The sequence below is a fragment of the Diplotaxodon limnothrissa genome, linkage group LG3 (assembly GCF_057381915.1).
Source record: "Diplotaxodon limnothrissa isolate DT_005_m linkage group LG3, D_limnothrissa_male_GT1.1, whole genome shotgun sequence".
NCBI lineage: Eukaryota > Metazoa > Chordata > Actinopteri > Cichliformes > Cichlidae > Diplotaxodon > Diplotaxodon limnothrissa.
This window is the reverse complement of record NC_140598.1, coordinates 52,965,438-52,978,743: the sequence shown is the minus strand read 5'-3', so window position 1 is coordinate 52,978,743 and position 13,306 is coordinate 52,965,438. Positions and strand designations below refer to the sequence as shown.

Sequence of the window (13,306 nt, the reverse complement as noted above, 5' to 3'; positions counted from 1 at the left end):
ACGCCCAGGTTGGGTTACATCTGTTATGTTTAACATGCATTAAAGTCACCTTAAATAAAACATGTGACTGACTGCTATCACAGTTTATGGGACCCTTGTAAAGCTGGTTTACAGGAGTGCCTGCTCTCCTCCCTCACTCAGAAATAAATCAATAAAAGGGGAAAAAAAACCAGTCGAAGACAGAAACTAAAAACCTTGGAAAACATTCCCAGTGTTCTTCACAGCTTTTTTGTTTTTGAAGTTTGTGCCTGCTTCCTAAATGCGTGCTCAAAGTTGTAAATGCGTCAAGTTCATGTTGCAGCTGATAACATTTGAATCCCATCAGCTGCTCGGCTCACCCTTCATGTGTTCTCCTCACACCCTTTGTAGAGATCAGGTTGCAGTGAAAGGTGCTGTGAGGACAAGGGTTTTGTTTTTCTGCGCCGCCTTACAAAAATGTATTGAATTACTGCTTTTTTTTTCTTTTTTAATTTAAATTGTTTCTCATCCTCTAGCTGGTGACAGTGCTGGAACGAGCGGCGGGACCAATCCGTACTACATCGCCTTTGTGCTGGTGCCTATTCTCTTCCTTCTGGGCCTGCTCGGTGTGGTGATCTGTCATGTGCTGAAAAGGAAGGGCTACCGGTGCACCACAGACCATGATGACGAGGAGGAGTGTAAGGAAGAGGTCAAAGATCCCGAGCTGGGCGGAGGTAAGGTTTCAGAGATTCTGGGAGGTCATTGGAGGTTCTGAGAAATTTGACAGTATCGTTGGATTTATGTTTTTATTGAGTCTAAGGCTTAAATCATCCATCGCCTATATACAATACAAGCCAAAGATTATCCCACAGCCAGGCTCATATTAATCCAAGTGGACGTGTCGTTGTGTTGCTGATGTGTCTTCTCAGAAAAAAAGGGCCTTTTTTTCTTCTTTAAATAAGGCAAGCCAAGGTAACCCCAGTTCATTGTCAAAGATAGGACCGGTTAAATTAAAACAAGCCTTACAGATTCAATTTAGTTTTGACCCAGTTTTAACAGGAAGAAACCTCCAGCAAAACCAGTCTCAGCGAGGGCCTCGATCATTTGGCGGATGCGGGGAAAACGAGGGGGAAAAAGAGAAGACAAAAGAGAGCGCAGGGAGACGGGACAAAACCCAGACTGAGGGAGACAGAGGGCAAAAATGTAATGATATGTTGCAGCGATGCATAAACACGCGGGCAGTTTGAAGAGGTTGATGGAGGAGTACCGCTCGGTGTGTCACGTGAAGTCCCGCAGCGGACCGAGCCTGTCGCAGCATAACAAAGGGAGGCTTCTGATTCAGCCCTGACTGTCAGTTTTATCAAAGAAGAAAGTTTCAAGCCTAATCTTAAATGTAGAGATTGTGTCTGTCTCCCAAATTCAAAACTGGGACCTGGCTTCACAGTTTCAGTAGCAGAACATGACTATGATGCAGATCCAGGCGTACCCGGCCTCCTGCAGGCAGTGTCAGTGTTGTCGGTCCTTTAGCTTAGCCTCTGCACAACCGAGAAAACAATGAAATCAGTTCTCTTCACCCACTGTCTCTGTTTCCCCTTTCTTTTGTTTTAAACATTTGTCATCTTTTTGGACCCCGCTGACGCTCCATTTCCAGCGTGAGACTGTGATTCAGGTCTCATGACATGTTGAGCTGGCAGCGCGATTAGAGCTGAGAGGCTCAATTGTGTGCATTGTTTACCTCAAATCCCTTACTCATCCAACGTCCACATGATTCGAGGCACTGCGTAAATACGCATTGCTCGTCATAAATACTATCGTTAACTGTTTCATAATCTAAAGGATTTAAAGTATTTATGATCACGCCTGTCCACGTCTCAGTAAATCCACTGCGATGCTGTCGCACAGCAGGTGATTTTTTTTTTTTTTTTTTTTGCACGAGTTTCCAAATTAGTCATCGGCCCATGTGATCTTTTCCATTTGCCTGTCATGTGGTAATAAGACGTCTAGAAGGCAGAAATCACCTTCGTTCTGGTGCTTTCAACCCTAGACTACATTCCTGAATCTAATTACCTTGTGTGTGTTACTTAACGTAGACGCAGGCGGTGGCGTGTGACGTGAATGGCATCTCAAAGCAATAGCATTTCAAGCTCTTCCTGTATAACAGACAAACAGACTGAACTTTACGTTATTCGGTGTTTATGCGTTCAGAAGATGAAATAGACAAACGTGAGCTTAGGAATGCTCTTTTGGAGGTTGGGGTGCATTTTTAGAAGGGCTGTCATTTTATTTGGAAGCAGGAAAGCAGAAACCAGGAAGACTTTTAGCATTCCCTTCATCCATTCATGTGGAGTTCAGTGAGGTGAAACGTAATTACTGTGGGATTTGTGTGCGCACTTCACTCAGTTTCCCTCCTTCTACATCTGCCGTGCCTGCTCGTCTGTCGTTCTAGTAATTCTTGAGCGCATATGTGAAATCTCTGCAATCACCCTGGCTCTGTCGCAGGCATGAGAAATGTTATGGAAAGAATAAGCTGTTTACGCTGCGCTGTCCAACTTCCTGCCATCACGCAATGCACCGCACGCCAGTGTTTTCCCTTACATATGATGTCCCCACCATTCCCATTAATCTTTCCAGTTAACTGTGTGAATTACAACTCAGTTTCTTATGTCAAGAGCTGGTATTGGAAAGTACAGGCGTGAAGCGGGTTTCGCTCATTGAGTAAGTGCAAGCTCCTGCTGCTGGCAGCACAATAGTCATGAGTCCATTAGGGTTTTTCCCGGCCATCTATTTGTTTGTGTGTGTTTGTTTCTTCAAAAAGCCCTACCCTATCGTACGTTAGAACAAAAACACAACACTGCTTTGTGTTGCGGCCTCGCTCGGTCAGTCAGTCAAGCGTTCCCTTTTTTTCCTCCTCAGTGTCAGGTTTCCTGCTCGCAGTCAGCCTCTGCATACCAGAGGATTCCAATTTACGTTTATCAGTAGCGAGGAAGAACTGAGGAAGCAATCAAAAGGAAACTCCAGGAAGTGCCTCACAGGGGTGTGTGCTGACCAGTGGATTTGTTCTGCATAGTTGAATGATTACTGCGACGAATTTGCAATATTATAGAAATCTGACAATTTCCTTTTGAGAAATGGCAGGAAGTAACGTCCGGGGACGGCGTGAGCGAGGGACAGTCATTGATTCTTCCTGGCAATAATCACTCAAAAGGAACATTTTAGCTCTGTGTGTGATCGATAAACATCTGCCACAGAAGCGTTATAGTTGTGCTAAAACATATTTCTGATGTCAACAATGGATCAAAGTGCGATACGGTATAAGGGCCACAAAAAATCCACTGTGAATTTTCCCCGTCCCTTTAGCTGTACGGAGGCTTTTAGCATCAGCTCTGCTTTACTTTGCTGTTTTGAATGCTCCTTTTCCTTTAAGGCCACCTTCCCCTTTAAGCAGACTTTCTTCTTCTTTTTTCTTCTTCTTCTTCTTCTTACAAACGTAAAGCTTTATTCCTGAGAAGTTATAGAAATCCACTAACTTCTCTCTGTGCCATCCTGTAAAGCCAAGAATAGAAGAACATGCATGAAGAGAGTATTTTTACTAAAGTCTGCGCTTCTAATTCTCTCTATGCATACTCTACACACAACATTGTAGTGTGTAATGTGTATAGTACAGTAAAGTAAAGGAGAAAGTGACTGGAATTAGTTCAGTGCAGCATGAGCAGGAGACTGCACTGACTGAACTGGTGCTGTGCTTTTACCAGCCTTGATTTGTATATTGCTGACCACTACTTACCCACGATTTAAATACCAGCTTTTATATGAAAATTTACTGAAGCGCCATCTATTTTTTTTATCCTCTGATCCAACTCAAGGATGCCGCCTGCCCCAGCTGTCACTACTCACTTACATGGACCAGTTTCTCTTTTCTGCTCGTCTCCATAATTTTCCTTAAAACTGCTTTGATCGTTTGCTCATACCGAGGCTGCTTGTGGCTAGCTCTGAGCTCTGGATAGCTTTAGCTTCAGCCACGTTGCCTTTGTTAAAATTCTGGGTGAGGGTGATTTAAGTGTCCGATTAAGATTAGGATTTTCACTTTGGAGATTTTTTCCGTTTTCACTGATGTAGAAAACTAAACAGTGGAAATCTGCAGGAGTTGTTTGCTCCTCAGTGCCTGGCATAGTTGTGTGAGGCTGACTTTCTTTCAACATGTATCATGTTTCTGTAGCGGGCGACCCTTCAGCTCAGTGCTTAATAATACTGATGTTTCTATTCGTGTGTGTTTGTTTTTCCAGAGCTCAATGACACCTTCAGTGACTACAATGACACGGTTGGACAGATTGTCCACTACATCATGAAAAATGAAGGTATGTATTCAAGGCTTTGTGTTTGTTTTTTACATAAGAGCACCTGTCATTTCTGGTTGAAGGTGTGAACCTGTGACTTCAGGGAAATGGCCCCTGTTTGTCCTCCTTCCCTGAAGCGATTACAGCTGGCATTATTGTTTGGTACATTGTCACACGCTACTCGGGAAGGAAGTCAGTTGACTCTGAGCCGTGCGTGTTTTCTCAGACGAGTCTGGCTCAGAAATGAAGCTTTTAGTGGAAGTTCACATTCAGGACAACGGCAGAAGAATCTGAGACCATTTGTTATGACGTAGGGGTTTTCACGCTTTTGAGTACAAGTCACACGAGTGTTTCATCTGCGATTTCATCCCATTCCTTCCCTTTGCAGGAAGCTAAATTCATGATAAATCACTGCAAACGCTTTGTAGCGTGTTATCCTCTGTAATCCTTTGTTGAGCCGCGTTCAAACGCGGCAGCAGCAGAGACGAGGATCGATGGCAGCATTGTGCGAAACACAAACCAGCTTGATTTGTGGCATCGTAGGTCTTTACTGACAGTGTGGATTGTTTTCCACAGCACCAATAAACTTCCCATAACTGTGAAGCGATGTTGAATTTAAAGAAGGGTAACAGCTGTCTGTGACTTGACTCCTTAAGAGAGGATGCTTTCGTGTAATAGAAGACGCCCTGTTCCACTTGTTCACCCCCACCAAAGTCAAATATGCACATTTTTTTTCCACTGGCCTGCAGAGCAGTTTATCCATCTTGATTATTTAGTTTTGAGTTGCTCCGGTTTTGTAAATACTGGCTGTAGATGTTTGCCTGCTTGTGAATAAAATGAAACTAAATTGCAGGAGCACTTTGCGTTGTTGTGCTCAAGAAAACAGCATCTCTTCAAGAAGTCACGACCCCATTACTCAGGAAAAAAGAAATGCACAAGGTAGCGATAGCATTATTTTCCTTTTTTTGGACTGAGCAGTGTTTCCATCCTGTCACAGCTTGAGCCTCGTTTCACAGGTAGATGGACGCTTTCTTGTGCACAGTGACATGACTGGTGAAAGACAGCAGTTCCTATATATTTAGTAACCAGGTCATGGCTTCTGCAAGGAGACATTGCTGCAAGAAAGGTGTCATTTAGTTCCATTATGTTCAAGAGAAGACAGCTGATGGCTCCAAAACTTGGCATCTCACACCGATCTATGGATGGCAACTAGCACCACAGGGCAAAGGAACAAAAATGTTTTGGGGTTGTTTGGGTTTTTTTTTCACGATATGGTCTTTTTAAAAAGTTGAAAAAATGCAGATGACTCAGTCTAAAGTTCAGTTTTAGGTCATTTTTAATCTGGAACTTTTCAAACGAAATATTTACTTCATAGGTTTTCTATTTTTTTTTTCTCTCCTGCTACAAACAGACCGGCTGAGACATTTATTTGCCGTTAGCTCTGATCAGCATTTTAAGAATTAGGTGTTTAACACAGAAGTGGCACTACCTCTTGCAGCGGAGGAGGACAAAAGGATTTATTCAAGTCTTTTTGCGGAGCCCAGTCTGAGTTCAGGATATATGTCTGTACAAACTAAGAGTCAAAACAGGCTTTTAAATGCTAAGGCAGAGAATTATACTGAGGCAGGAGAGGAAAGAGAAGAAAGAGACGGTTATACTTTGAAGATTATACAGTAAAAGTTAGCAGCGTTCTGCACCAGCTGTTAGGACGCCGTGTGTAGTCTAAGAGGCTGGAAAAGTAGCTGTTCACCCCGGTGTTTGGAGGGTTGAGGGCAGACAGAGGACTCGGTCTTTGACAGCGCTGCTCAAACTTTCCACCAACACTGTTACCTCACACCACTGTCCAAACGTACTGGTAGCAGGACACAGCGCTTAACACATTTATCAGAGCGCCACCATAACTGAGACAATTATTTACTTGAATTCTCGAACGCGAAAAATTAGTCTTACTGGTTTAATGTTGTGCTTAATTAATTACTGACAAGAATTCCAGTGTGCCGGCTCAAATTTGATATAAAATGCATATTTGCCTAATGAATAATAATAATACAGTGGAACGCCGACTTACGAATACCCCGTTTCACGAAAAATTCAAGTTACGAAGGCACTGAGCGGCAATATTTTTGCCTGTGTTACGGCAAAATGCCCGTGTAACAAAATCTGCTGGTTCTGATTGGCTGAGCCTACAATGCCCACAATGCCTTCCGAATCATGTGACAACCCCTTGGCTTCAGTACTTGCGCTTCGCTGTTCCACTTAGACGACGTATTGTTGTTCTAGCTAGCAATTAACCTATAGCCTATCGTTCAGCATCGCCTCAGTCAAAACGGGCGATGGGTGCTTCGACTTACGAAAGACCCTCGGGAACGAATTAATTTCGTAAGTCGGGGTTCCACTGTAATATGATTTTTTGTTTTAAAGAAGTTTTTGACAGGCTTGTAAAATATTTCTGTTTTATTGGTTTTATGACAGGTTGTTTACTAAATGTAAGCTCTGTATAGAGAATTTATAAATAGCAATCCCCGGGCCACAGACCGGTACCAGTCCGTGAGTCTCGAGAGTTGAGGCGGTTTTTATTGTTAACTCGGTTTCCCTGGGTCTTTTCCCGAATTGTAGCTGTGCGTCTTATTTTAAAGAAATATTTACACGTTACCATAGCGACCAGAGAGCATTAAGGGGCAGAGAGGAGGATGTTACTCTCAATGTTGTTGGAGGACACTGTTAATAAAGTTACACAGTTACACAGTGAAATGACGTTTATTATTATATTTACAAAATACCACAGTTTTTGTCTTGGTCGTATCATTTTAATTTGCTGTATTTATCCGCGACACCTTAAAGGCCTGTGAAAATATTGTCTGACATTAAACCGGTCCATGGTGCAGAAAAGGTTGGGAACCGCTGCCGTATAGCACCCATCTATAAGAAGTTATATCATATAAGAGTTGAAAATATGCCATGTCCCTATTGATTCTTTAAGTGTAATTCAATATTGCACTTTGACCCAATCCTGTGATACACAAAGGCTGTATCGTCCCATGTTGGTGACTGGCCATCATTGTCCTGAGCTGTACGTTTGCTCTGAGCTGATTCACGGCTGTTTTATGAAGCAGTCATGCTCGTAGGATTCTGATTATCGTGACTCGCCTGTGTCAGTCTGCTGTGGAGTCAGCACGTCATTGTGCTCTCTATTTATAAATATCTGTTTTACTACACCTTCTCTCACCCTTCAACATTGCTCAACTGATGGAAACTTGGCCGATGGTTAAGATTTAAAAAAGAAATCTCTGTAGCTGTTTTTTTCCCCCTCTCTCTCTCTAATGAAAACAGGAAGTTGTTGTGTCCACTCAACATTTTTGCAGCAACAGCCGTTTCAGTCTAAATAAAGAGAGGAGGAATTGAATGCTATAGCGTGCACCGCTCTGATGGCTGATCAGACAAAGGAAAACACTGCCCTCTACTGATCAAACAAAGGAAAAGTCACTACCATGTTTGCAACCAGTGGGAAGTACTTGAACATGTACAGTGTGGAAAAACTTTACTCATTTTTATTGGTATTGTTGGTCAGATATCATTTAAAAGTAAAGTTCTTCATTATTTGAAGTTAATTTCACTTTATATTTTCCACCTGGTTTTCCACGCCCAGTACTGGGTCCCACTCCACAGTTTAAGAACCACTCAGCTATACTATTAAGACAAGTAAAGAAGAGAAGAAGATGTTTGAGAGTTTGAAAGCTAAAGAGTTGCTGAAATGTTTACTGCAGTTTGCTTCGGCAGTGTCACATACCTTACCTCACATTTAGGCACATAACTGCATGTTTTTAACCTCAAGATTATGTTCTAGGAATATTTCAGAAAGTCTTTCAGGGAAAGTTGCCTTTGAAGTTGAAATCTTCACAATGATCTTCAGGGAATGTTTTGTAAAGGGTTACAAAAAAAATAATTTCCTCAAAATTATCCTTTTTCATCCAAAAGTTTACTTTGTAAAAGACGTAAAGGAACATTATCCGTTTCTAAAGTGATGACATAGTGACCCCTTTTTCCAGGTTAGTTTCACTTGGTTTCCAGAGTGGGTGTCATTATTTAGTTAGCAAAAATTAAGCTAAAATTCAGGAGCAGTACACAGTTCACTACTTCCACGAGTTTAGAGGTTAGCCAACTGCTGCTAGTCAAATACACATGATTAATTTACCATCAGCAAGTGTGAGCGCCTCTATAAAAGCAGAGGTTTTGATAGTTTGCTGCTCTGGAGCACATCAGGTGTGTTTAACTATTTGTTAGCACAGTAGCAAGGAGGAAGGATGACGATTTTAAAGAAGCAACTGTTCCTGTCCATCCGTCTGAGAAGGGTTATGAGGGCATTTCCAAACAATTTGATATCCATCAAAGATTATTAACAAATGGAAAACATTCAGCTGTCAGTCATTCAGTCTGAGGTCAGACCCTCAGAGAAACAAAAACCCAGAAGCTGTATCTGTGACTCTACAGGCCTCAGTTGGCATGTTAAATGTTAAAGTTCATGACAACACAATTACAATTAGTTACAATAGAAAAACAGAACAGGTTGCCAGGGGAAACCCTCTTCTTTCTAAAAAGCACATGACAACAATGTTTAACTTTGTAAAGTTGCATCTTAAAAAACCACAAGACCTAGCTAGCGCTATGTTTGGAGGAAACCAAATCGACCATTTCACCACAAACACCTCATACCAGCTGTGAAGCACGGTGGAGCAGGGGTGATGATTTGGGCTTGTTTTGCAGCCACAGGACCCGGACACCTGGCAGCCACTGAGTCGACCAAGAACTCCTCTGAATACCAAATTATTCTAATGCGAGGCCGTCTGTCTGACAGCTAAAGCTTGGCTCAAACTGGTCATGCACTATGATCGCACAGTAGCAAATCTACAACAGAATGACTGAAAAAGAAAAGGAAGGACTGAAATTAAGAGAGCTGTGCATGAACCAACAATATGCCAACATTTTATTTTCTTTCTTCTGACCACTACTCATGTTAGGGCCTTCTTCTGGCAAAAACAAGTAGATAATGTTTTTGCACTAAAATTAACATCCGTTCACCGAGGCTTCCTTCGTGACACGAGGAGGAAGTTTGAGGCAGACGTTTGTGAACGCTGATGTGAAATCTTAACATGAAACTCCTACGTCCACCTACATGAGTCATCTGTGTTTGTTTGTGTGTGTGCAGCTCATTTGTCACAAACTCTGCACAGATTTCTTTATCTGTGTACACAGCGGTGTGTTAGTGAAGTCAGTGAATGCATCGAGGCCTGGCCTTGGGGAAATGTGTCTCTGGGAGCAAATTATGTAAATCTACGCCTGAGCTACTTTGTCTGCAAGCAGAGGTCGGGCGCTGTTGATCGTGCGCACTGTGAGAATTTTTCAAACTTTACCTCCGAAGGCTGCATTCTCGACGGTTATGTGGAAGTTTGAAACTTTTCCGAGTAACACTCTGAAGCAACTTTGCTCCAGACAAAAGTTTTCACGGTCTGGCAGATTCCTCCCACCCAGCCGAGGTCTTCTGTGTACAGTTGTTATGTGTTCAGTGATTGCATGTGATGTGCCGTTTCGCTGTGTTAAAGAGTTAATCTGCTCGAGCCATCTTTCAATAAGCGCTCTGCTTTTGAAGTCACTGGAGCGTACTCCTCACTAATTCCCAACACGACTTTTATCTCCCTCCGTCTCTCTCCCTTTTTTTTCCCCGTCTTTATAAGCGTATAACTTTCTCTCTCTCTCTCCCTCTTTAGCAAACTCTGATGCCCTAAATGCCATGATTCATGAAAACAGCATTGATTCAGATGGGTAAGTGTGATCTCACGCTGTGAAGAACAAGTCCATCTGTTATTAAAAAGGCTTTCTGTCTTTGTTGGGCTCATCTTAAATTAATTGGGCAAAGACTCTGTGTACTAACTGGTTTGACCACCAGGTGGCACCATAAGCCTCCTTGAGACTCTATGTGTCTGAGTGTGTCTGAACTGAGAGCATGCAGAGCAGGACAAGAAGAGTCAAGGCAATGAGGCCACAGTTTCCTCCTGATCCTATCCACATTGGCAGGGTCCGATTGGGGACACGTAGCTGGAGACCATTCCCAAAAAGCCACTGTGCGCCACTTCACTGTATTGTGGGATTATTAAAACATAGTAACTGGAGCTGCTGACATATTTCCTCATAAGATTCTTGGCTGTAAAATCAAGTAATTAAACAGAGTGAAAATATAAGAAATGCTGGAGGCTTAAGAACAGCAGAAGCTTTGGATGGTTAGTCAGTCGAGCCACTTATCACTTGTTAGAAGAATAATGTTCACTATAGACTTTGAACTTCTGGTCAAATATCGAACTATAGACATTTATAGATCAAATCCACAGTTAATTGTTGGTTAACAAAAACTTGGCCTTAGCAGATGGCTGCCTCGCTCTTAGCCTGGGTCTGCTGGAAGTTTCTTCCTCTTAAAGGTAAGTTCTTCTTCCCCACTGTCACCAAGTGCTTGGCCAAAAGGGATTGTTGGGATTTTCTCTCTGGTATCGAAGGGACTTGACTAAGCAATACAAAGCATCTTGATGTGTTTATTGATGTGAATTGACTTTATATAAATAAAATGGTATTGAACTAAATTAAATTAACTGACAAAATAAGTGAGAGTAACTTTTGAAGTTAGTGAACCTTAGAAGGTATTTAATATATATAGTGTCTAATCTGTTAAACTGAGTTATTAGCATATTGGCTGTATAACTTTTGTAATTTATACAGTTAAAAAAAAAAGTGTAATATGTAGCATTATTAAAACAGTTTTATGACAACTAAACTGATCATCATAAATGTCTTTTCTATAAAAAGTAGTTTGAAAATAGAATAGAATAAATATTAGATTTTGTTGCACATGTACAATGATAGTAAAGGGCCATTCTAATCTGAAATGTGATGTTACCTTTGTTTGTGGTTCCCCTTGTGTGTAAATCAGGCTGTCAAGCAAACTCCAATCTGATTTAAACTTTTGTTTGGTATTAGCTTTAGCTTGATGTCGCAAACAAAGAAATCTAGTTCCCGTTTTAAAAACCTTTAAGTTGTTTTAGGGTCAGTTGAAAATACAAAGAAACTTATATAACATAATGCTAACTAGCTTAAGTTAGCTTAAGTTGGCTAGCTAAAGTCCTTTGAGTCTTGCCACTTAGCAGTGCTATGAAATACCTGAAGTTCCTTATTTGGTGGTCATTTTGGACTATTTGAATTAACTTTACTTTTGAAGGTCACCACAGCATAAAAGCTATATCTAAAGAATCGGCAGTCAAAACTTGTTTAGCCATTTGATCTGAGCTGCCTCAAATAACATTCAAAATGTTTTTCCTAAGATGTTTTGACCAGTAAATGTGGAAAGAATACTGTTGTGTATTCATCACTCACTTTTACAATGTAGATGGTGGTAAAAGATATATTTCTGCTACATACTTTTTTTTATTTTATCATAAGATTATCATTATTCATTGAATAGCAGGTCTCCATGTTAAACGTGTGTTGCGGCTAACAAAACACGAAGCTGTTGGTCTGCTAGAAATCACACTATATACAGTATGTGACAAGAATTATTACATTAAATCACTTCTAATAGCTGCTCTTGAGATTAAATGACATGTCTAGCATACCATGTGAAAACTGGGCAGCTATGAGCTAAAGCAGCTTTAGCTTGCTGCCTGTGGCCAGGATCACCCAGTAGTATAAAACCCGATGGCCTGAATGCATATGGAGTGTCTCCCACCACCCGTAAAAGAGCTATGACACGGTGGAGCGTGGAGGTGACGTAAAGACATTACTGGGGGTTCATAAGAGCTTATTGTGTAGCTTTAAGTGCAATAAAAGCTGCTGATAGCAGGGAAACAAGCCACGGCTAGAGCACCAGTAGCTCTCCTGCTGATAGCGTTGCAACTGGACTCCCCCAACCAGCAAACACAGGATGATGGGCTTTGGCCTAATACTCCTCTATAATCTAGCAGACGTATTTTGGTGAGGTCGCATGCAAGCCTGTAACTTAATGTCTTTACTCCTTGGAGCAATCATACCTCAAACAGAGAAAATCGGTGCAGGGGAAACACCGCTCACCGTCCCACCTCCGTCCATACAGAGCCATGAGCAGAGGAGTGCACATTAACAAGTGTAGTGGTGCTTTGCCTCTAATACAGGGGGAGAAGGAGTTGGGCAGATAGATGGATTAGAGGAGGAGATGCTTGTGACAGTAGGAGTCTAAGTAAATCGAGTTAGTGGAGTATGTTTCCCCCCTCTCTGTATCTCTCTCTCCTGCTGTCATCTTTCTCTCTCCGCTTCATATTGTGCTGGGTGGAAAGGAGATAAGAGAGGAAAGGTGTTTTCTTTTGTTGGGAGAAAACAGTGTGGATAAATGGTAGCCGTGTTGCATCTGCCAAGGATTAGGTACTGAGGTATTCTGCTGTGTCACACCGAGTGTCCTGTAACAAACATATAAATACATAAAAGGGAAAAAAACTAGAAAACTGTGAATTCACACACAATCCCCAGCGTCACTTTCATGTGTCTCACTTCTTCAGTTCTCTCTCCAAATGTTTTCCTTCACATATTTCCACCCCTAGTTTGCCTTTCGCTTTTTCATTTTGTTCAGATGGCTCTCTGTGGTAGTTTCTCCTGCTGTTATGTCCCACATCTGTCTTTCTCTCTCGCGCGCTCTCAGCCAGGATGGGCAGCCTGCCAGTGGATCACTTAGAGATGGCAGAATAGGAGGGGAAGAAAGGATATCGGTGGGGGTAATTTATTGGATACTTGGGGAAGGAGAGAGGGAGGAAGCAGGAGAGAGGGATGGAGAAAAGGCTTCAAGGAGGAGAGTGACTGACTGTAGTGTCGCCAGAGCTCACTATCTGCCTCTCCAGCTTCAGTGCTTAACTTCCGTTCTCCTGCCATCAGTCCTCCACCACCTCTCTACCGTCCTTTAGTCCCTCTCATCATCTTTCCACAGCAGTTCCTGTTCTCGTCACTTTATC

At 42.0% G+C, this 13,306-nt stretch overlaps 1 protein-coding gene across 1 annotated transcript in view; it reads left to right on the top strand.

The window, feature by feature from the left end:
* Window positions 1-13,306, top strand: part of rell1 (RELT like 1) — a 37,851-nt gene that overhangs the window by 10,076 nt on the left and 14,469 nt on the right. Inside the window, exons 2-4 of the mRNA XM_085349555.1 lie at window positions 495-692; window positions 4,242-4,313; window positions 10,055-10,109. Of these exons, the coding sequence (XP_085205681.1) occupies window positions 495-692; window positions 4,242-4,313; window positions 10,055-10,109 (325 nt within the window). The remainder of the gene's footprint in view (window positions 1-494; window positions 693-4,241; window positions 4,314-10,054; window positions 10,110-13,306) is intronic.